We start from the raw sequence: 22149 nt of genomic DNA on the forward strand, positions 1-22149 counted from the left end.
ACCAACAGAATCCCTTGAGAGAACGGCCAATCAGAGAAAGCCGGGTGAGTGTCGCACGCACTCTCATTGGTCTGTGATGGGCCATACCAATGCCGCTGGAGGGCGGGGGGCAAGGTAGTGAGGGCTTGTGCTTCCTTCTCTCGGTCCATACTGGGTAACTCTAACCTGGGCGCGGACCGGCCGCTCGATGCTGCCGGGGCGCGCCGGCGTTGGGTGCTGCGGGCGCGATGTGGGGCAGCGGCTATCCCGGCGGAGGGGGCGCGGGAGGCGCCGCTGTGACTGTCGCCTTCAGCGGCACCCGGGACTGCTTCCTGCACCTGCCTCCTGTGCTGGCCTCCCACCTTCGCCTGCAGCAGGTACCGGGGTGGGCCCCGTCCGGGCTCTGGGCGGAGGGGCCTCTCGGAGCGGCTCTTTGCAGAGCCCCGTCCCCTCTCCCCACCAGCGCCCTGTCGCTGGGGTGACAGCGAGGCGCCCTCCTCCAGCCCTCATGGCTTCACCCCTCCCCGTCATCGCTACGGTGACACTGCGGCACTACCCCCACTCCGTTAGACACCCCCTCAGCCTGCCAGCATCCCACTGCCATGGCGACACTGAGCCCCCCAGTGCTAGTGATTCCCCCCTCACCATGACGCTACGCCTCCATGCCAGCGATGCCCCCAATGCCAGCGATGCCAGCGATGCCCCCAATGCCAGCAACACCCCGACGCCAGCACCTTCTCACAACGCTCCCCCTCCATGCCAGCGACGCCCCGACACCGGCACCTTCTCACAACGCTCTCCCTCCATGCCAGCCACTCCCCGACGCCGGCACCTTCTCACAACGCTCTCCCTCCATGCCAGCGACGCCCCGACGCCGGCACCTTCTCACAACGCTCCCCCTCCATGCCAGCCACTCCCCGACGCCGCCACCTTCTCACAACGCTCCCCCTCCATGCCAGCGACGCCCCGACGCCGCCACCTTCTCACAACGCTCCCCCTCCATGCCAGCGACGCCCCGACGCCGCCACCTTCTCACAACGCTCCCCCTCCATGCCAGCGACGCCCCGACGCCGCCACCTTCTCACAACGCTCCCCCTCCATGCCAGCGACGCCCCGACGCCGCCACCTTCTCACAACGCTCCCCCTCCATGCCAGCGACGCCCCGACGCTGCCACCTTCTCACAACGCTCCCCCTCCATGCCAGCGACGCCCCGACGCCGCCACCTTCTCACAACGCTCCCCCTCCACGCCAGCGACGCCCCGACGCCGCCACCTTCTCACAACGCTCTCCCTCCACGCCAGCCACGCCCCGACGCCGCCACCTTCTCACAACGCTCTCCCTCCACGCCAGCCACGCCCCGACGCCGCCACCTCCTCACAACGCTCTCCCTCCACGCCAGCCACGCCCCGACGCCGCCACCTCCTCACAACGCTCTCCCTCCACGCCAGCCACGCCCCGACGCCGCCACCTCCTCACAACGCTCCCCCTCCACGCCAGCCACGCCCCGACGCCGCCACCTCCTCACAACGCTCCCCCTCCACGCCAGCCACGCCCCGACGCCGCCACCTCCTCACAACGCTCCCCCTCCACGCCAGCCACGCCCCGACGCCGCCACCTCCTCACAACGCTCCCCCTCCACGCCAGCCACGCCCCGACGCCGCCACCTCCTCACAACGCTCCCCCTCCACGCCAGCCACGCCCCGACGCCGCCACCTCCTCACAACGCTCCCCCTCCATGCCAGCCACGCCCCGACGCCGCCACCTCCTCACAACGCTCCCCCTCCATGCCAGCCACGCCCCGACGCCGCCACCTCCTCACAACGCTCCCCCTCCATGCCAGCCACGCCCCGACGCCGCCACCTCCTCACAACGCTCCCCCTCCATGCCAGCGATGCCCCCAATGCCAGTGACACCCCGACGCCGGCAGCTCCTCACGGCGTTCCCCCTCCATGCCAGTGACGCCCCTATTCCGGCACCTCCCCACAACGCTCTCCCTCCATGCCAGCAACGCCCCCAATGCCAGTGATGCCCCGACGCCGGCACCTTCTCACAGCGTTCCCCCTCCGTGCCAGTGATGCCCCGACGCCGGCACCTCCTCACGACGCTCTGCCTCCATGCCAGTGATGCCCCCAATGCCAGTGATACCCCAATGCTGACACCTCCTCACGGTGTTCCCCCTCCATGCCAGTGATGCCCCTGATGCCAACATCTCCTTATGACGCTCCCCGTGCACCAACAACGCCCTCTATTCCAGTGATGCCCTCCAATGCCACCATCTCCTCATGATGCTCCCTAATGCCAGTGATGACCCCAATGCTAGCACCGTTTCATGATGCTTCCACTCCATGCCTGTGACCCCCCCAATGCCAGTAATACCCTAATAATGCCAGCACCTCCTCACAATGTGCCACCAATGCCAGTATGTCCTCACAATGTCCCAGAGCCAATGACACCCCCAGTGCCAGTGATGTCGCCTAAATCAGTGCCTGATGCCAGCTTCTCCTCATGATGCCCCTAATGCCACCAGTGCCCACCAATGCCAGCACCTCCTCACACAGCCCCTCCGATGCCAGCAACTCCTCAAAATACCTCCCCTTATGCCAGCGACAATCTCCAATCCCAGCACCACCTCACAACACTCCTTTAACACCAGTAACACCACTGATATCCCCCTCAACGCCAGTTACACCACCCAATGCCAGCACTCCCCACAATGCCCCCCTGATGCCAGTGATGACCCCTGACGCCAGCACCTCCTCGCAACATCCTCCAGTGCCAATGATGCCTCCTCGATGCCAGCAGCTTCCCACAATGCTCCCCCTCCTTGCCAGCAGTGTCCCCTGATGCCAGCACCTCCTCATGATGCCCCCTTGTGCCAGCATCTCCTGACATTCCCAATGCCAGCAACACCCCGCCCCCATATCAGCACCTCCTCATAATATCCCCTGACACCAGTGCCTCCTTACAAGGAGCCCCTCAACACTAGCAGTGTCTCTGACGCCAGCATCACAACACTCCCTGATGCCCCCGACTCCAGCATCGCCTTACAACACCCCACTCAATGACGCTATTGACCCCCTCAATGCCAGTGCCCCCTCACAATGTCTCTCTTGATGTAAGCAACACCCCCATGCCAGCATCCTGTCATGATGACCCCTCAAATTCAAATATCCCATCATGATGCCCTCCCTCTAGGCAAGCACCCCCTTGTATCAGTCCCCCACAGTGCACCCCTCAATGCCAGCAACACCCCCTCTCACAATGCCCCTTTAATATCGGCAACACACCCTGATGCCAGTATCCCCTCATGATGCCCTCTCTCAATGCCAGCAATGCCCCCTCGAGACAAGCACTTCCTTGTGACAGGCCCTTGTGACGCCAGTGATCCCTCTCACCACCGCTCCATGACACCAGCAATGAACCTCACAACACCAGTGCCCCTCACAATGCCCTATTCAATGCTAACAATGCTAGCAGCACTGCCCCTTGATGCTACCGAGCCCCTTCTTCAACACCAGTGTACTCTCACAATGCCCCCTTAACTACAGCAGCACCCCTGGATGCCAGTGATACCCCTTTGCAACACTCTGCACCACCAGCGACAGTCTCCTCTTGTTGTCAGTGACCTCTCACAATACCCCCCTGTTGCCGCTAGAGCCCCTCACCACTAACATCCCCTTGCAGTGGCGAGGTGCCCCAAGCCTGTAATATTCTAGGTTGACATGACAATGTCTTGTTGGGCAGAGCACAATGTGAAGACCATGAAGCTGTCTTATGTGCAAGCCATGCTTAGACCATGGTAGTCCCAGATAATTTGGGACAGGGGCCATGTTTGGACTAGGATCCTTTTGGCCAGTTAGCAAAATCCCCCATCCATCTGGAGTCTAGACTTTGCTGTGTGCTCTCTGTTATCACAGCCAAAAGTCAAACCAGGACTCTTGTGGTCCACAGGTTGCTGGAATGGCTATTGGGTAGAGTTGTTACCATCCACTCTGAAATTTACAAGGACTTGGAGAGGACTTTGGGCATCCCTGGTGTTAGGACCAGGAATATAATAATGTATACTAGATCAGATTCCTGGCTCATCTAGTTCAGTATCCTGTCTGTGACAGTGATCAATCGCTGATGTTTTAGTGGAAGGTACAAGAAACATAGTAGCTGACAATATAAAATAACTTTCTGTCAGGTTGCCTTCAACTCTTGTTGACTTGTCCAGTGAAACAAAACAAATGCAACATCATATCATGTTTTTGACATGATACAATCCTCATCTTGTCCCCTTCTCCCAAAAATTGTAGTCTAGAATGTCATCCCTGTTTCCTAATGCCACACAGTCTGCCTATACTCATCCAAATCCCTCCTAATATTCTACATCTTTACATTTTCCACATTCCAACAATTGCTTGATAGAATCTAAATTAACTAGGGTGACCAGACGTCCCATTTTTAAAGGGACAGTCCCATTTTAAGCCCTCCTGTGAGCTGCAGTGGTTGGTGAGTGCAGGCAGGCGCCGGCAGAGGCCAATTATGTGTCAGCTCTGCTGCCCACCCATCAGCCCTTTATGTGCTTCCCCTCGTCCTCTCCTTGCTTTGCCCCTTCACTCCCCCAGCCCTGCTGCTCCTCCATATACCCCCAGTGGGGCACGTCTAGCTCCCAGTGCTTTGCAGAGAACCAGCCCCTGGTCGGGGTGCTCAGCTCACCAACAGCCTGGCCAGCAGGCTTCTTCCTTCCCCCACTGCCTCTGGCTGGGCAGGCACCCCAGGAAAGCCCAAGACCCTCTAGCCCAGGGTGCTGGTCAGGAGGAGCCGAGCCCTACATATGCCAAAGCCCCGCACAGTGTTGGCACAGGGAAGCCTCTTTGCCTCTCATCTAAGCTATGGAGTGGCGGGGGAAGCAATTTTCCAGCCTGTTCATGCCCTGAACCTGCAGGTTCCACAGTAGCTGCCAGGGCAGGGGCTTAGCACCCTCTTCGCCCACCCTTCCCCCTGGGTCCTGCCCTCAGGGAGCGCGGGGCTGCTCCATCCCCTATGCACCCTCCTCTGCTGAGCCACCTCTCTGGCTGAGTTCACTGAAGCCCCTGCAGTCAGGTTCCCTGGGCCCTGGTGCACTATGCATCCTTAGGTCTTAACACTTCCTGCCCATGCTGTACCCGGGGGACAGGAGGCAGCTGGGTTATGTCAGTGGCCAGCAGCCGCCTGGATGTGTTAGCTGGCTTTTGACATTGTGCGGGCAGGAAGGGACAAGCTGCTTCCAGCCACATGGGAGCAGTAGAGGTGGGGGAAGAAGAGATGAGCTCTGCAAAGACACAGGCCAGGTCATCCCTTCCCCCCTCCTTCTGCCCTGCAGCTGGAAGTAGCTCCTGTCCCTTCCCTCCCAGACAGTGCCAAAAGGTTGCTGCTAGCCACATTCTGGTGTGAACCCTGGCAGAAATCTGAGGGGGGGGATGTGACCCTGCATGCCCCCTCATGTGTTGTCTCAAGAAGACGCAGTGCCAGGTACCAGGAGAGGTGGGTTTATCCCGGGGGCCCACCAAGCATGGAGGGTGAAGGAGGGCAGGGAGGGTCAGGTCAGTCAGTCAGTCACCCCCACTGTGTGAGAGAGGTGTACGGGAGTGTGTGTGTCACCCCTCCTCCTGTGTGTGTGGGGGGGAGGGGTGTCACCCCTCCCCATGTGAACTCTAAAGCCTTAAAGGTAGGAAGGTAAATAAAAAGAATCCAACTACACAGTATTTCTTTTTAACAGGGGCTTAGTCAACTTGATGCTAATTTGAACGTTTGTACAATTGCCATTGAATTTGTTTGAATATAAGTAATGTTACCAGTTGTCCCATATTCAGCATAGGGAAATATGGTCATCCTAAAATTAATCTTTAAAGGAGAACTGACAAGGTGTATATATTGGAGTACCAAACAGGTTCATAACCTTTTGTGCATATAAACCTCTTTTTCTACCTTCATTACTTGATGTTCCTATTATGTATCAAAGCAAGGCCCCAGTAATCAAATCTGATATATATAGGGAGACTCTTGCACCTGCACAGAGAGCCCTATTCAGATTTGCAATGATTCAGTGTATTACAGTGTATTTCTGTATTACTAGTGCTAAGATCCTACATTATTCATTAAAATAGGACATGACAAATCCAGAAACAAATTACACATTTCTGTTCATTTTGTAATCGGAAGATTTTGTCTATATTGTTAGTCAGAATGAGGATAATTTAATTTCAGTTGTTTGATATTAATGTTGTTCTGTTCTCTGAAATCAACAGGGTCAGGCTGTGAAAGTCTCCTGGGGTCACCAGCCTATATTCTTGAGTTGGATGGAAATCAGACATTGTGGTCACCATGGTGAAAATATTGCTGAAATTAACAGACACCTAGCAGAGAAACTTGGCATTGCAGAAGGAGAGCAGGTTTGGAATGCACTTTAAAAAAAAAAAAATCTGAAGGAATAATGCTTTACAATTTAGGCTCCAATCATGCAACCTGTTCCATGCAGGCAGGCAGATCCCCACTGTCTTCCCTAGGGCTGTATGTGGTAAGAGGTGTCCACTCAGATGAAATAAATTGCAGGAATGGGGGCTTAAGCACAACCAGAGTTTTGTCCATCATGTGACTGTTAATCTTTTCAACAACACAGTGTTTTGGTTATGGCAGGTGGAAAATTAAATTAACATGGGCAGAAAAGTATTACTTCACACACAGCTGTTCGAAGTATATTTCACATATGATCATAGAATATCAGGGTTGGAAGGGACATCAGGAGGTCATCTAGTCCAACCCCCTGCTTGAAGCAGGACCAATCCCCAATTTTTGCCCCAGATCCCTAAATGGCCCCCTCAAGGATTGAACTCACAACCCTGGGTTTAGCAGGCCAATACTCAAACAACTGAGCTATCCCTCACCCAAAACTTTATTTATAGAAAGAAGGCACAGCAGGAAACATTTTTGACCAGGCAGTGTGGCACCTCCACTTGTTTGCTTTTTGAAAATCATTACTGGAAAGCTAATGGTTATCTGGCCACTGGACTATAAAATATCTTGTTGGGTCAACAGCAGAAGTAACTGGAACACTTTTATGACATTGTATAGCTGCTGAAGTGGTTATTTTAATCTCAACTGGAAATGTTTTATCCTGACTCTAGATACAATAGTTAAGAAAAGTAGCCCATAGAATATTGTGAAAATCTGCAATTTTCCTACTGTTCACAAGATAATGATATTGGCTCTTCTGATGACTTATAACTAGATTAGGGTACTGTTGCCCCCCTAGCTGTAGTCGTGGCCAGATTTTTACACATTTATGCTTATTTAAGATACATAAATGCTAAATAAATAAATCCTCCCAGTTATCCTTTTAAAATCTGGAAATTACTAGCTCACAGAAGAAAATCCTTATGAGCAACCTTCAGATCCTAGCAAAAAATTCACCAAAAAAGATGCCATTAAATAAAGTCTTCTGTTCTATCAAAGGAACAAATTAAAATAGACGGCCTCACTATCCCCTTGCCTTCAGGAAGCATGTGTTTATCTGCAGTAATATTATTCCATGAAAAATATTCCCTTTTATTTACTGTTGTATGGAAGGGAAAGGATATTTCTTATTTGTATTGCATACATTGAAACTTTAGGATCCTTCAGGGTTTAAAGCCAATTGCTTCTTTTGGAAAAACTGATTTGACGCTGCAGTTGCACAGAGGACAGAGGATTAGAAATTGCCTCATTTTAAGAGAACGTTATTTAAAGAAAAAAATGTTAAGATGCCAGTATCTTGAAAAGTGCTACTCTTTGACAAATGGAACTTTTGGTAAAAATCACCCTTTATTTTCTTCTGTACTGACTGGCTTCTCTGAAGCAATCTGCTTTTCCCTGAGCTACATCAGGTCCCAGCATTCTTCCTGATGATCAGCTCATACCAGTGAGATGACCAATTCCTGAAAGTTGTGCTGTGGAAGTGATACTTCTGTGAGCCCACTCATAAAACTGTAATTTTTCCTTACAAGTGGATAACTGCTTCTGCCTTATATAACTGTATACAGTTATTTATACTTTTGAGCTTTCCAAATTCCACTATATTTTTAGGCTAATTCAAAATTTCAGAAACATGTATTCAGAAACTGTGTTCTATGTTTTTGTTTAGTTTTAGTTAGGTTTTTAAAAATACTTCTGTAACCTCTATGGTGATTGCTATGTTCTTGGTATGCTTTGAAACTTGATTGATATTTAATCAATTAATAATATTATTGATGTTGCTACTTCTTTTCACTTTGTACCTGCTGTGTTGATTATAGGGGAATGCGGGGGTCTATAGTCTAAACATGGCACAAAAGAAATCACATACTATATTTTACTCCTGGGGGAATTCTGCAACACTGTGCAGGCATGTAATTCAGATCCCTCCGCAGATTTCTTAGCTTCCCAGCAGAAAATGATGGGGAAGCAAAGGGAAGCCGCAAGAGTGGTCACGTGCCCTCGTGTTTTCCAGCATGGGCAGTGGGTATCGTAGGCACAGGAAGGTGTTGCCTTCCCAAACAGCCTGAGATCCTCCCGCCCATGCTCCACCCCCAGACCTTAGCCTGCCTGCTGTTCCCTGGGGCAGGCAGGCTGGGGGTCACAGTGCGCCCCCGGAGCCGTGTGGCGCCACCCATCCTCCCTGTGCGGCTGAGGCACGCCGACCAGGGGTTGGGCCCAGTGGCACAGCCTGGGGAGGTTGGGGCCATGCTGCCTGGTGCTCTGGGGCCAGGGGGGCTGAGGGCGCTAGCCTAGGGTAAGGGCCAGCAACCACAGCGGGCAGGGGAGGACTGGGGACGCTGGGCAGGGGTGCTGCCACTTCTGGGAGTGCGGAGTTTCCTGGCTGAAGGAGGGTTCAGTTCCAGCTGCTGACTCTGCAGCTGGATGCTGCCTTCTGGGTCCTAGTGCTGGTCATGCTCCCCATTCTCTGTGCTGGGAGCCTTCCTGTTTTCTGTACTAGTGTGAGTGTCTGTGGTGGGGCAGGGCAAGAGGGGTGGGGTGGGGTGGGGGAAATGAGGGTTTTGGGCTGGGTTGGGAGGAAGAAGCAATGGGGAAAGAAGGGGGGTAGGATATGGGAGGGGGATGTGGGAGTGAGAGGAGGAGGATAGATGCACAGGGCAGTGGGGAGAGGAAAGGGGATAGGGACAGGGGGGAAGCAGGAGCCCGGAATGCGGTGTCCCCTCAGTAGCAGGGGCTCCCCCGTTAAGCAAGACCATTGATTCCCCCAACCTGATGAGCCCTCCCCTGCACCTGGACCACCCCGAAGAGCCCTCCCACACTCAGACCCTCCTGTCAAGCCCCAGACCCACTCACCCATATCCCATCTGCCAAGCCCCAACCACCTTCATCTGGCTCCCCTGCAGAATTTCATTGCCCTTGCACCCAGAACCCCGCAACAAGCCCCTATGCATCCATCTCCCCCACTGAGCTGCCCATACCCAGATTGCCTCACACAGAACCCTCTCACCCCTCACCTGGATCCCTCCACACTTGGATCCTGCTTGGCTGAGCCTGCCTGCCCACACCTGGTGTGCCTGGCACAGAGGGGCAGGGCTCTCGGGTGTTTCTGGGGTAGGCCTGGCCCTTGCATTGTGTCGGGGTCTGGGTGCAGCCTTACCACCGAGTCCCTGTCCTGTGGGGAGGGAGGGCTGCAGGGTGATGTCCCACTTTGTACAGCAGTGGCTTGTGCTCCCCAGTGGAGCTTCCACAGTTATTTATTGACCAAAAAATGTGCAGAATTTTTTTTTTGGCGCTGAATTTTTAATTTTTTGGTGCAGAATTCCCTCAGGAATAACATATTGAAGCTTCATGCTGTGTTAAGTGGTATAGCTAATGTAATTTAAAAGGCAAGTAATTTTAATCATCCAAAGTGTACAGTGAAACAGACTTAATTCTTTCAAATTACTTAAAGATTTAACTTTTTTCTTTTTGTAACTATCAGAGGCTAAACATTTTTTTTAAAAGTATTATTGTCTGCCAGATATTCCTTGAGCCATGCTCCCAAGCCTTATCCTGTCAGCAAGTAGAAGTGGAACCCCTCTCTGCAGATGATTGGGAAATACTGGTAATAAAAACATTTAAATTGCTCTCATACTTTTGTTACTCACGATAAGCATTCCCCTGCCCCCAACCTGTTCCATTTCTCCTCAAGGCACTATTTCCTGTACATTGGTGGTGTACATTATATGTATATAATTCAAATTTGATTTTATATAGGGATATACAGTTTGTATCTTAAAACAAATGCAAAATGTAATGTGAAGTATTTGATTTCTAATTATGCAAAATTATCTTTAGGAGCTGCATGCTTCCTCTCTTGAAAGACATCTTCTTGACCAGATTCGAATAGTATTTCCAAAAGCCATCTTCCCAGTGTGGGTTGAGCAGAATACTCATATTTACATTCGAATTGGTAAGTGGTGATGGAGGCATTTCATACAATGCTACAGAGAGCCTTTAACAAGGGTGGATAAATGTACTGATGATTTTTGTTTAATTGCAGGTACACTAAAGCCACCTGCTTCTTATGGGAGACTAGAACCTCGCACACAGCTTTTTGTATGTCCAAAAACACGCCAGCTTGAAGAAAACACCACCAATCTGCCTTCCTCAAAAAGTGACTCTTTACATGAAAGATTTATTAAAAGTAACATGGATCAAGGAGAAATAATAAAGGAACCTTTGGCCAAAGAACCTCATTTAAATCCAGGTGTCCTTGAACAGTGTAAGCCAGATGCAAAAGAGACATTTGGCTCAAATGTCCTGCCAAACGTATGGAATTTTATCGGGAGCATTTTCTCTCACTCTCCTGAGCAGAAACAGATTTCCTGTGGTATGAGTGAAATGAGTGCATTCAAAGATGAGCTATTAAACTTGATTCATATGGACTCTATTTTCAGAGTATGTCAGTCCCAGCCTCCTAGTGTACAGAGCACATCAGCCACAAAGGCATTTCAGAAAAATACTGTTCATGTTTTTCCATGGAATCTGGAGTTTGTTGATCTAGATCCCAATATTAAAGTGTCTTATGGGAAGATCAGTAAGCTTCGCTCCCCAAGACAACGCCATCGAGAAGCAAAGCAGAATCTACCGTTTGAGAAGCAAAAGCAAATGTCCAGCACAGAAGACAGAAACCAGTATGGCTCTAATATCAGTCAAGAATCCAGTGAGATGTCTGTCGTGCGGATAGTATGGAATGGATTTGAAGACCTAGAGAGTGCCATAAAATATAACAGCAGTGTGGAAGCCATGCATGTTGGAAGAGTTTGGGTTAGTCTGAATACAGTTGCTTTTGGGTTTTTAATAAGATAACTTTGGGGTTGCTTGATTAGTGTAAAATAGTATAGAGTAGATTTTGTAAACATAAATATTTTAAGTAAGGTAGACTAAAATAAAATAGATAATATCAAGTGTAGCTGTTCTTTGCTAATTTGTCCTGTTCTGGACTACTCAAACCCAGCAGTAGCCCTTTGAAATGTACAGCGTAGGCTGGGTCTCCACAGCTCTGTGGCAGTTCTACAGCAAAAATGAGGAAGTTCTCCAGCATCTTTTTAAAGATTTTCTGGAATTTGTGATTTATTTATATTGAGTGCCTTAACAGTCTGCTTGTAGCTACAGTATTCCAGAGAATCTGAAACTATCTATGTGTACATACATATTACATATAACAAGGTATGTGGTTACATCACATACTCATGCCTCTCTGGTGTGCTCTGGCCTCCAGCCTTCAACAAACTAAGAAGTGATAGTATTACATATCATAGCATTGTGCAGTTGATGTATAATTTTAGTAATTTTTTAAAACTTTTAATTAAAGAAACTCCTTTTCTTTTAAAAAAAAAGTTTGTTTAAAATAAATTATTTTATATTAATAAAAATTAATTCACAGTTAAACCACTGAAAACCTTAATAGGAATCTCCAGCTGGATCTCAGAATACATACACACTGCTAAATAAATAAATAAATAAAAATGCAGCTAAGAATTTCAGAGCCCTGGTCAACAAGTTTTAACAACTATTTCCACAAAGAATAAAAGAGGCAATTAGGATGAGAGTGTGTGAAGAGGATTTGAGTACAACTGGAAATAGAATGGTTTCCCCTTAAATTCTGTTGCAAATTACAACTAGTCAAGTCAGGCTGATGATCAAATGTAATGGAAATGCTTTTATTGATGGATACACTTCAATGGATATTGATATTGTGGGATATTGTAACCAATTTCTGCTGTGTGACCATCTTTTCTCTTTACTTTTTGTTTTAAATGTATATATTTCAGATTCCAGATGGCCTGAGAAAGAGAATACATATAGAAATGCATGCAACGGTCAGAATTAAGTCAATGGAATCAGTCCCTAAAATTCCAGCATCTCTTAGATTACAACCCAAAAGGAATTTAGTGAGTTGACGTTCTTAGTATCATTGTTATTTTGCATACGTTTAAGCAATGATAGTGTTGCTCTGGTTAAGGTTTACCAGTCTTGTTTTGTTTTTTATTTGTCAGATGATAATTTGGGAGCTTCAAATCACATTAGACTAATATTTAAAATACACATTATTCCAATGCAATTTCCCCTCCAATAAATACAATGTTATGATTTAAAGTAATATCTAAATCAGTGAGAAACTTGTACCATCTATGTAAATGAAACTTTGTACAGTAATATTACTTCATACTTTTGAATCACCTTTCATCAAAGGATTATAAATGTCAAGTAATTAAACCTCACAGCACCCTTTTGTGTTTGGGAGGTATTACAGTACTCATTCTACAGTGTATTGAATACAGATTTTCTATTTTATGAAAATAAAGTGATTTGCCCAAGGTCATACAGTGGTTGAGGAATAGAGCCTATAAGTTCGGACTCTTAGTCTCCTTTAACCACTAGACCAGTAGTATGTAGCAGTGGTCACTTCATCAAGTCTCCATACGTTTTCAAATCACGTGTGAAAACATCTCTCTTCTCCTTTGCTTTTCCTTCATAATTTCTCTTTCCTTCTGTTTAACACATTGGTATTTTCCATGTTCATAATGTAATTAAATATTACTCATTATGTGCAGGACCCTGAGCCACCTGGTGTAGGCTGTGTGTGTGTGTGTGTGTGTTATAAATAAAAACATTTACTCTGTAAAGTGTGTTCTGATACAGTTTTCATAAAATATCGCTATATAGTATAAGGGGCAAATTCTGCAAACCTATATGTCTGTGAGGCATAAGAAGTTAAAAGCTACTCACATATGTTGGTAAGGGTTTACAGGGCCAAGTCCCAAAATTATATTGTGAATATTGTTGTACCTAATTACATAATACTGCATTAGAAATCATTACATAGCAAGAATAGTATGGTTCCCACTTCAGCTTAGGACACAAGCAACATTTTCTCCTTGACAAGGTCCCACATAGATAAGACTGCCATTACAAAATAAAAGTGATTTACAAAAGAAATATTGAACCAGATCCTCAGCTGGTGTGAATCCGTATAGTCCAGCTTTAAACCTACAAAGGCAAAGAAACCCAGTGCTAAGGCTGGAACTTCAGTCCTAAGTCTCCTTTCAGAAGAAGCTCTTATGCTCCTCTAGCAGGTAATACCTGGGGAGAGTTTCTAAATAAGATAGTTAAGGCATATTAATACATTTTAATTTGGTGATTTAAGTTTTACTCTGAATTATATTTGCTTTTTTCCTTCTGCTAGAAATTTAGTAGTGAAGTAAATATTTGAACCCCTCTATCCTCCCTCAACTGAACCACACCCATTGTTCTCATTGCAAATCTATGCCAACAAAAAACTATTTAATGTCAGCTCTCACTGTCCACCCATTGCTGCTCTTCAACAAGGCAAATGTGTCTTCACTGGGTTAGTTCATTATGTGCAATATGTTGGGTTTTTTTGCTGTGACACTTGTGTGGTCATTTTGCACTTTAGTTGCTCCACAAAACATGTAGTACTAATCTATAATAGGCACAGAGTTTTCATATGCATCTGGTGTTCTTTATCCACAAATGGACTGAATTTTGCTTTGCTTTTTTACTATATTTTAAAATATACCATGGTTGAAATCTATCAGTTTAATAAATACTACTTTTTTCTGTAAATAGTTGATTGCAGGGTGCATGGTTGAACTAAGTAGAAATTAAACCTGAGGTTTTTGTACCTAGGTGTAAAATAAATATCTTGAAGGCAGTAAACTAAAGAAATATAAAGTAATTTTATGTGATCTTATATAAATTTAATATGGAGTTCTTCCTTTCTTTCTTTTCTACTTCAGCTCAAGTGATTTTAGTTCCCAAAGGAAGCAAAGAGAAAAGTAGAAAATTGGGTGAATAATATGGTAGGGATCCTCTTTTTCCTTTCTGAACAGTGCTTCCTCCCTTCCCAAAGAGATCTCTGTTGATCTCCTAGAGGAAGGATGCTCCAGTAGTTAAGGGGCTAGCATGGCATTCAAGAGGCCCAGTTTCGATTCCTTGCTCTGCCACAGACTTCCTGTGTGACCTTGGGCAAGATATTTAATCTCTCTGTACCTCAGTTCCCCATCTGTGAAATGAGGTAATAGAACTTCCCTCCCTCCCAGGTATGTTGTGAGGATAAATATGTTAGCGATTGTGAGGTTTCCGACATTATGGTAACGGGAGTCATATGTGTACCCAACAAAGATAGGTTGTTGGAAACTGGGGATGTGACAGGACTTAGGGTTATGAATGAACAATGCCATTAGAACTTTTTCCATCTGTGAGCTACCATTAGGAACAAATACCATCTATACTGAAGAGTTATCATTTGGAAGGGAACAGCCTTAATAAAGTCACCCTTCCCCCCCCCCCCATTTTCCTGTTTAGCATAAAGACATAAGTGAAGATGACATAAAATCTGCTTTTAGTTTATGGTTGGAGGATACCACTACTGTTGATCTTCCCTGGATAATGACAGACACGCATCGTATACAACTAGTTGTTAAAGAAGGTAAGAAAAACTATGTCTGTATTCTCTCTGTATTATGAAGTCTCCTTAGCCAAACGTTTCTTTTTAAAAATGGTGTTTGTATACTGAGGGCCATAACAGATGCTTCCTTCCATTTAAATTGTAGATGTAAGTCAATCTTTAACAGTGATCTTAGTTTAATTAATTCATTTTAGATTACATTTATTTAAAAATAAAATATTACTGGGTTCATCTTGTGCTGAAGAAAAATAGAGTTAATTTGAAATCTTGATAGTTGTTCAGTGTGTTTCCACAGGAATGGAAGAGTTTGTCCTTAGTGTGGTACATCCTTCTCACACTGAAGAAAATAAATCGGAGAATATTTTTATGTTGGGTCCCAATTTGCTGCAGAAGACAAATATACAAGTAAATATCACATAGTATCAGGTATCAAGTAACTTAAATTCTGTTACATTTGGTGAAAAATATAATTAACCGTATATCATATGTGTCTGTTTCAATTATTGAATAATTTAACGTTGTAGGGCCTGTGTTCATCACCATATATGCACATCTCATGTGTTACCTTATAGCAGGGATCGGGAACGTTTGGCATGTGCCCCGCCAGGGTAAGCCCCCTGGCAGGCCAGGCTGGTTTGTTTACCTGCCATGTCCTCAGGTTTGGCCGATCACGGCTCCCACTGGCTGCGGATCGCTGCTTCAGGCCAATGGGGGCTGCGGGAAGCCGCAGCCAGCTCATCCCTCGTCCCGTGCCTCTTCCTGCAGCTCACATTGGCCTGGAACGGCGAACCGCAGCCAGTGGGAGCTGCGACCAGCCGAACCTGCGGACGCGGCAGGTAAACAAACCAGCCCGGCCCACGAGGGGGCTTACCCTGGCGGGCCATATGCCAAACGTTGCCGATCCCTGCCTTATAGAATGAGGCTTTGCTAAGACTCCACATAGTCCATAGTATTTTGGACCTAAATTCTGTAGCAATGTCCCTGAATTCTGTAGTCAATGGTCGAACTCCCACTAAATTCAATGGGAGCAGAATTAGACCAACACTGAGCAATTTTGAAAATTCCACTCTTCATATTTAATTGCCTTAAATACCTATTTTACCTTTTTCCCCTCCGCCCCCCTTTAATACCCAAGCCACTGTACTGTCTGGAACATGTGAAGTGGGGAGGTGTTAATGGCTTATTCCATCAAATGTGAGGGCTGCTTTCTATCCACACCTGTCCCAGTTCATGCCGTGCTCTTGCTCTCAAACTGCTTCTGTGTCCTGCGTCTCTCCCTTTCCCCGTAACCCCCCACCGCCTCTTCTTTTAGGGGAAGCATTCCCTTTCCTAAACTGCTTGTTGAGTTGAGATCTGAGTCTCCAGTGTTAGCATACCCCACTATTGTTGCTGGTAATGAGCTAATTTTTTTATATTGATCAGTTGCGTGACAGAAGTAGTGAAGAAAACTGTCCTGTTGCTCTGCAAAGTTGTTCACTAAAAGTAAAATAGAAGTTTATTCTTATTACTGCTGCCACAGAACCACATCATTATCAGAAGACTATGTCCAAGATTAGTCATGTTGTAGACATGTTAGCACTAGTATCCAAATGGGCCTTATATATTACATGAAGAATTGGATTGATTATTGGGAGATAATTACCCTCTTTAGCTAGTTTGAATGAAGCTTTCATCTACACCATTTTATCAATATGTGAGTCTTTCATGCAAGTACAGCTTCATCAAAACATTTAGTCAATGTTTTCTTCAAACAAATTACAAAAAGATGCAAATCAGTTTTGTACTTTTCTTTTGTAAATGTGTATTTGATTTTTAAAATATTGACTTTTTTTCTTTTTCTTTATAGGTTCTTATACATGCTATGCCTACAAAGGCTGATGATGACAACACACAGTCTACTATACATGATACTGACCAGATCCTTCCTTTCCACAAACTAAACAGTTTAGGGTGAGATATTTTGACAATGTCAACTATGGGAAGAAAAAAAAGAGCCAGATATATTAGAAAATGCACAGCTTCTGGAAAACTAAACTAGCTAGCTGTTAAAAATTCTGTGAAAAATGTAACTAGACATCTCTTTGGACTGGGTCAGGCTGACACAATACTAGGGACCTGATCATGTAATCACTTACTTATTTACACCTTTATTTTGCTCTTGTGAGTAGCCTTATTGTAGTCAATGGGATTACTTACACAACTGGAGTGATGTACGTTCTAAAGTGTTTGCAGGATCGGATCCTTGGACGAGATGCCTTGAAGGACAACCTGCTTTAACAAAGTCAGACCTGACAATTATAGGAGAGTGGTGGAAAGCAGGTATATCGGCCCTAGAAAGGTGAAGGCCCTTTTCCTGAAAAAAGGTTACTACAGACTAAGTAGACACACCTGAGTCCAATTAAGGGCTGCTGGTGACCTTTTAAAAACCTCACTTCTGGTGAGAGAGGAGGAAGGGATGAGAAACAAGCTGCAGCAGGGAGAAAAGGCTTCTTCTGGGTGGAAGACTATTCGCGTCCCTATAAGGGAAACAACCTAATTAGCTGCTGTTTGTGGAAGGACTGGCATCCAGAAGCCAGCGTAATAAGACAACACACAAGAGAGGGGCGGGGAAAGGTATTTCTTTTTGTGTTATGAATTTGGGATTTTGTTTGGTTTACGAGAACTACTTGGGGCTACCCAATACTGAAAAATAAAGCAGAGTGAAAAATTAAAAGCCTCTGGAAGGAGATGCCTTGCCATGCTATGTACTCCCAGAAGCGGTGTTGATAACTCACTAGGTGACATTCTTACCTCAATCTGTACCAAACCAGGGCCTCACTAGTGTTAAGGGGTACTATACTGCTAGATGTTTCTTTTTTGTTTTTAGTATGTATTTTCTTTAAGTTGAAATCTAAAACTGCTAGTTTGTTTGTGGATCTTAAAGGCATGCTGTCAGGTTAAAAGTGGTTAACAGTTTAGGAAAGGAGGTGAATAAAGGTAGCTTTAAGCCAATTTTGTATTTCCCTAATTCTAGCCCAGGTCAAGGACCTTCGTTGTCCCTCGGCTGCTCTGAGTTATGCCAGCTTGTAATAGCTTTCTATAGGCTATTACACCAATGTATAATAGCCAAAGTGTAGTGTGCTCTGGCTATACCCTCTCCTGACCAAACCCTTGGACACATCTCCTATGCCTGGACACATCCTCTATGCCAGCATTGGGAAGGCGGCTGGTGAAGAGTTTTTACAGTGGTTCTTGACTGGTTGGAAAACCACATGTGATGGGGATATTTTGCAAGGGCTAGCTATGCCCCTTTATGCCACTTGTGTAGTGTAGGAGTTCTAATTGAAGGGAGCCATAGATTTTCTTGAACATCTGAAGCACTTGGGATTTTTCAGTATGTATGGAAAGCATGCTATTCTAAATGCAGGTAGTTATTATTACCTAGATTGAGTGTACTGAGACTGCCGTAGCTTGTCTAATGTTTTATTTGTTTTGCCTTACTTTGCAGAGGAGTGGGTAAACTAGGAACATCCTCCTTTGAGCACATAACCCACAGCCTCTTGGGACGCCCTTTATCTCAAAAGCTAGTTACCATAGCTGTGGGACTGCGCAGTGGAGCTGTCCTGCTCACAGGAGCAAAGGTGCCTTTCTACAACTCTTTACCTGTATGCCAAAATAGTTTTCTTGCACTACCTTAATTTTAATACTCCAAACAGGCATTGTAAACCTGTTTCTTTTCTGCTACAAGGAATCAAAGAATAGAGTTGAAAAAGAGCAGTTGATTAACTAATCCACCTCCCCTGTCATTGCAGCATCATTTCCTCGTTATATTTTAGTGTTTTGTACCTTCTAAGTTTTAAATGCCCCTAACGCTGGAGCTTCCATCATTTACCTTGGAAGATTATTCCACACTGTGTTTTTACCCTTCAAATATGTGTAGACATTTATGCCTCAACATTATTTAACATTTATTTTCAAATTATTTGAATTCAGAAAAAAATCATAATTTTTTTTCTTAAACACTAGCATGAAATCACTTCACACATTTGACTCTCAGTGATTCTCCTGTTATAATTTCCATGTTTAATGGCAAATCCTGAACCCACTGAAATCTGTGAGAATTTTACCAGTGATTTCAGAACTGGGCCTGTACTAGGTACTACTACTTACAAGGAATGAAAATCACCCTGTATGCAACCAGCCATCTATTTAGCGTCTGTGTTTCATGAGGTATAGTCCACAGAAAAAGAGAAAGAAGTAGTTTCTGTTACACTGGATGTTGTTTTAGAAGACTACCCAACATTTATTTTGTAGGGAAGTGGAAAGTCAACATTAGCGAAGGCCATCTGCAAAGAAGCCTTTGATAGATTGGATGCTCATGTGGAAGTAATTGACTGTAAGGCTTTAAGAGGTATGACTATGATCATATTTTTTCACTCAAATATTTGTTATAATGATAGGGAAGCATTCAGGACTTATCATTTTATTATGTTCAAATTATCTACAGTATTATAAAACTTTGATCTAGCTATTTATTTGGGCTGCATGGCTTTTCTTTAAAATGTTTTGTATTGTCTTTGTAATGCATTTTGGTACCTGGCAGTAAGCACCTTTATAAATTCATTGCATTCTGCTAGTTACATCATTTAAGCTTATTCAAAATGTACGCTTTTCTAATTTTTTGTGCTTCTTCAAGTAGTGTCCCTGTGGGTGCTCCACTTGATGTGTGCATCCACCTTCAATCCGAGATTTTCATCAGTAGTGTCCATTCAGCCAAAGGCATATAGGCTGCAAGAGATGAACTGCCCTGTGTTCCCTCTTGACCACTCACCTGAGACAGTGCATCCAGTAGCGTTCATTTACAATTCTGCCTTTTAACTAGTTTCTAGTTCATTTTTATTCTTTTGTAGTTTAATGAAGCCTATTTTGTCTTTGGGGTATGCTGGAGTCTCCGTGCTTCAAATGTTGTCTCACTTGCTGGGAGTCCTTTACGCTGTATGCACTGCTTGGCATACACACATGCCCACTAAGTGCAAGAGCTACATGACTTTCAAAAGCCGCTCTAGGAGGTAAAGGGAAATAAAACTCTATTTTCTAATGGTGGAGTTCTCCCTCTGCCTGGCTTCAGACCCTGGCCTGGAGGCCCACACTTTCCAGCGTGCTCCAAATGACCATAACCCTCTCTTATCATCTGCAGCTCACTCACCCTCCAGAGCTTTGAGAGAGAGAGATCTGTTACAGATGCAGAGAAGACTCTGTCTAGGAGATCTGTGAAATCTTCTCAGAGAGAATGCTCCTCTAAAAGACCTATTATACCGCAAACGTTGTGCCTTTCAAAGGTTTCTGCGGAGGCTTCAAGCAGTCCTGGTACTGAGGCTTCCAGATCGAGCTTGAGCTTGTTTAAGTCTCAGCTTGTCTTAAGTCTTGTCCCAGTGCTCAATGTACTGTTGAAGCATGAGCAGAGTACTAGAGCTAAAGATCTTTCACCTAAGAAGCTGAAACCACCCGCACCAACTGTGCATCAGTATCTTGACCAACGGTTCAGCCAGCATAGGTGCTTCAGTCTTCTACGTCTGGAGCTTACCAAGTCTGTAGCCCAGCCCACCCAGTATTGCAAGAGTTCAGATTCTCCAGGGATTTAATTTGTCTCAGATGAGCCTGAGACTCCTCTGGTGAGCTCGTTTAGACTCCAAGTACCACAGCCTGCATTATCTTTGATACCCCACCTTTCACCAGTACCTTATGATTCCCCAGTACCCACATGGCCAGACAAGCAGATCATCACTCCACTCTCATCTGCTCTGCCATCACACTATGTAGACGAGAGCTCTTCAGACTCTCAAATATCAGCTCAGAGCTTACATGTCTGTTTACCCAAACTGATTCTCCTGAAGATGTTCAGTATAGGGACATTTCACTGCCTTCATGATGTCAGCTGATTCAACACCCTCCCTGGTATGACCAGTCCTGGATAACTCCCCGATTTCTTTATGGATCACTTCTGTGGCCATCCTGGAACCTTTGGGCATTATATCACTAGCAATTTTATAAGGCACCTAACACTCATGCAGAACATCAGAGATAGTGTTCCCAGCTCCCATCCATCCCTCCTTAGCAATTCCTTCTGCAGGAGGAAACATTTGAGGAGCAAGAAAGGAGGGATGAGGAGGAGGCTACTCCTCAGACAAGTATTTTATCATTCTCTCCAGGTGAAGCAGTTATGCCTCCTCCATCTAACACGGATGACTTCAAACAGTTCCAGGACTGGATGAAGGGAGTGACAGATGTGCTCTGAATTCCAGTAGAAGAAGTCCAAGAAACCTAGCTTAAATTATGGGACATTCTACATACACCATCTTTATCACAGGTGGCCCTGCCTGTGCTTGCGGTGCTGTTGGAATTGCCAGAACAATTGGGCAAACTCTTGCCACTGCCATCCCAACAGCTAAGAGGGTGAATTAAAAAATACCATGCCCTGGCTAGGGGCTCAGGATTTGTATTTTCTCACCCCACCCCTAACTCCCTAATTGCAGATGCAATCAATGAACAGAACAGGCACACCATTTCAAAGGCTACTCTAGATAACAAGGACCAAAAGCATTTAGATGCATTTGTTAACGAGTTATTCGTCTGCCACCCTGCAGTTTAGAAACGTGGATAGTCAGGTGTTACTCCCAAAATATAATCACATAAACTCTGTGAAATCTATATGAAGTCTTTTAGAGAGCATCTCCCCAGAAACACAGGCAGCAATTTCAGGCTATCATTAATGAGCGGTATCGCTTGGCCAGGATGACTTTACAGGCTTCTTTTGATGCAACGGACATGACAGCTCATTCCATCTCCACAGCCATGGTGGCTGCAATCCTCAGGTTTCCAAGACACTGTAAAGGACCTCCCTTTTAATGGCCTCAAAGTATTCAGCGAGACCACAGATGAGTCCGTACATTCCTTGAAGTATTCTAGAGCAACACTTGACGTGTTGGATATGTGCACCTACAAACAAAAGGAGGTTCAGTAGGTCCCAGCCGAATCAAGGGTACCACCTATCCCAGTTTTCCACCTACCACCAGAGTACCTGAGCCACCTGAGAAGGGACCCAGATGGCAGAAAGGAACACCCTACACGACTACTGCCCTGTTGACGCAACAAACGTCATCTGTGAAACTTTCCTTCTGATGCATTGGTTGAGGACCATGAACATTCCCACAATCTGGACTAGATGCCACACCATCCTACC

The 22149-nt window shown here is 45.8% G+C and overlaps 1 protein-coding gene across 4 annotated transcripts in view; it reads left to right on the top strand.

Moving 5' to 3' along the window:
• The first annotated feature begins 11 nt into the window (after positions 1-11).
• PEX1 (peroxisomal biogenesis factor 1) overlaps positions 12-22149 on the top strand; it is a 52065-nt gene continuing 29927 nt past the window's right edge. The window contains exons 1-11 of one of the 4 annotated variants that reach the window (XM_043541208.1): positions 12-44; positions 6253-6396; positions 9975-10058; positions 10292-10406; positions 10497-11263; positions 12271-12390; positions 14828-14951; positions 15226-15335; positions 16777-16880; positions 18418-18550; positions 19224-19320. In XM_043541208.1, coding sequence (XP_043397143.1) covers positions 6304-6396; positions 9975-10058; positions 10292-10406; positions 10497-11263; positions 12271-12390; positions 14828-14951; positions 15226-15335; positions 16777-16880; positions 18418-18550; positions 19224-19320 — 1747 coding nt within the window. In that variant the 5' untranslated portion in view covers positions 12-44; positions 6253-6303. Of the gene's footprint in view, positions 45-73; positions 357-6252; positions 6397-9974; positions 10059-10291; positions 10407-10496; positions 11264-12270; positions 12391-14827; positions 14952-15204; positions 15336-16776; positions 16881-18417; positions 18551-19223; positions 19321-22149 lie in introns of those variants that run through there. The other 3 variants (XM_007060298.4, XM_037890697.2, XM_037890696.2) reach the window with 3 other exon arrangements.

The sequence above is a fragment of the Chelonia mydas genome, chromosome 2 (genome assembly GCF_015237465.2).
Source record: "Chelonia mydas isolate rCheMyd1 chromosome 2, rCheMyd1.pri.v2, whole genome shotgun sequence".
In the NCBI taxonomy this organism is placed as follows: domain Eukaryota; kingdom Metazoa; phylum Chordata; order Testudines; family Cheloniidae; genus Chelonia; species Chelonia mydas.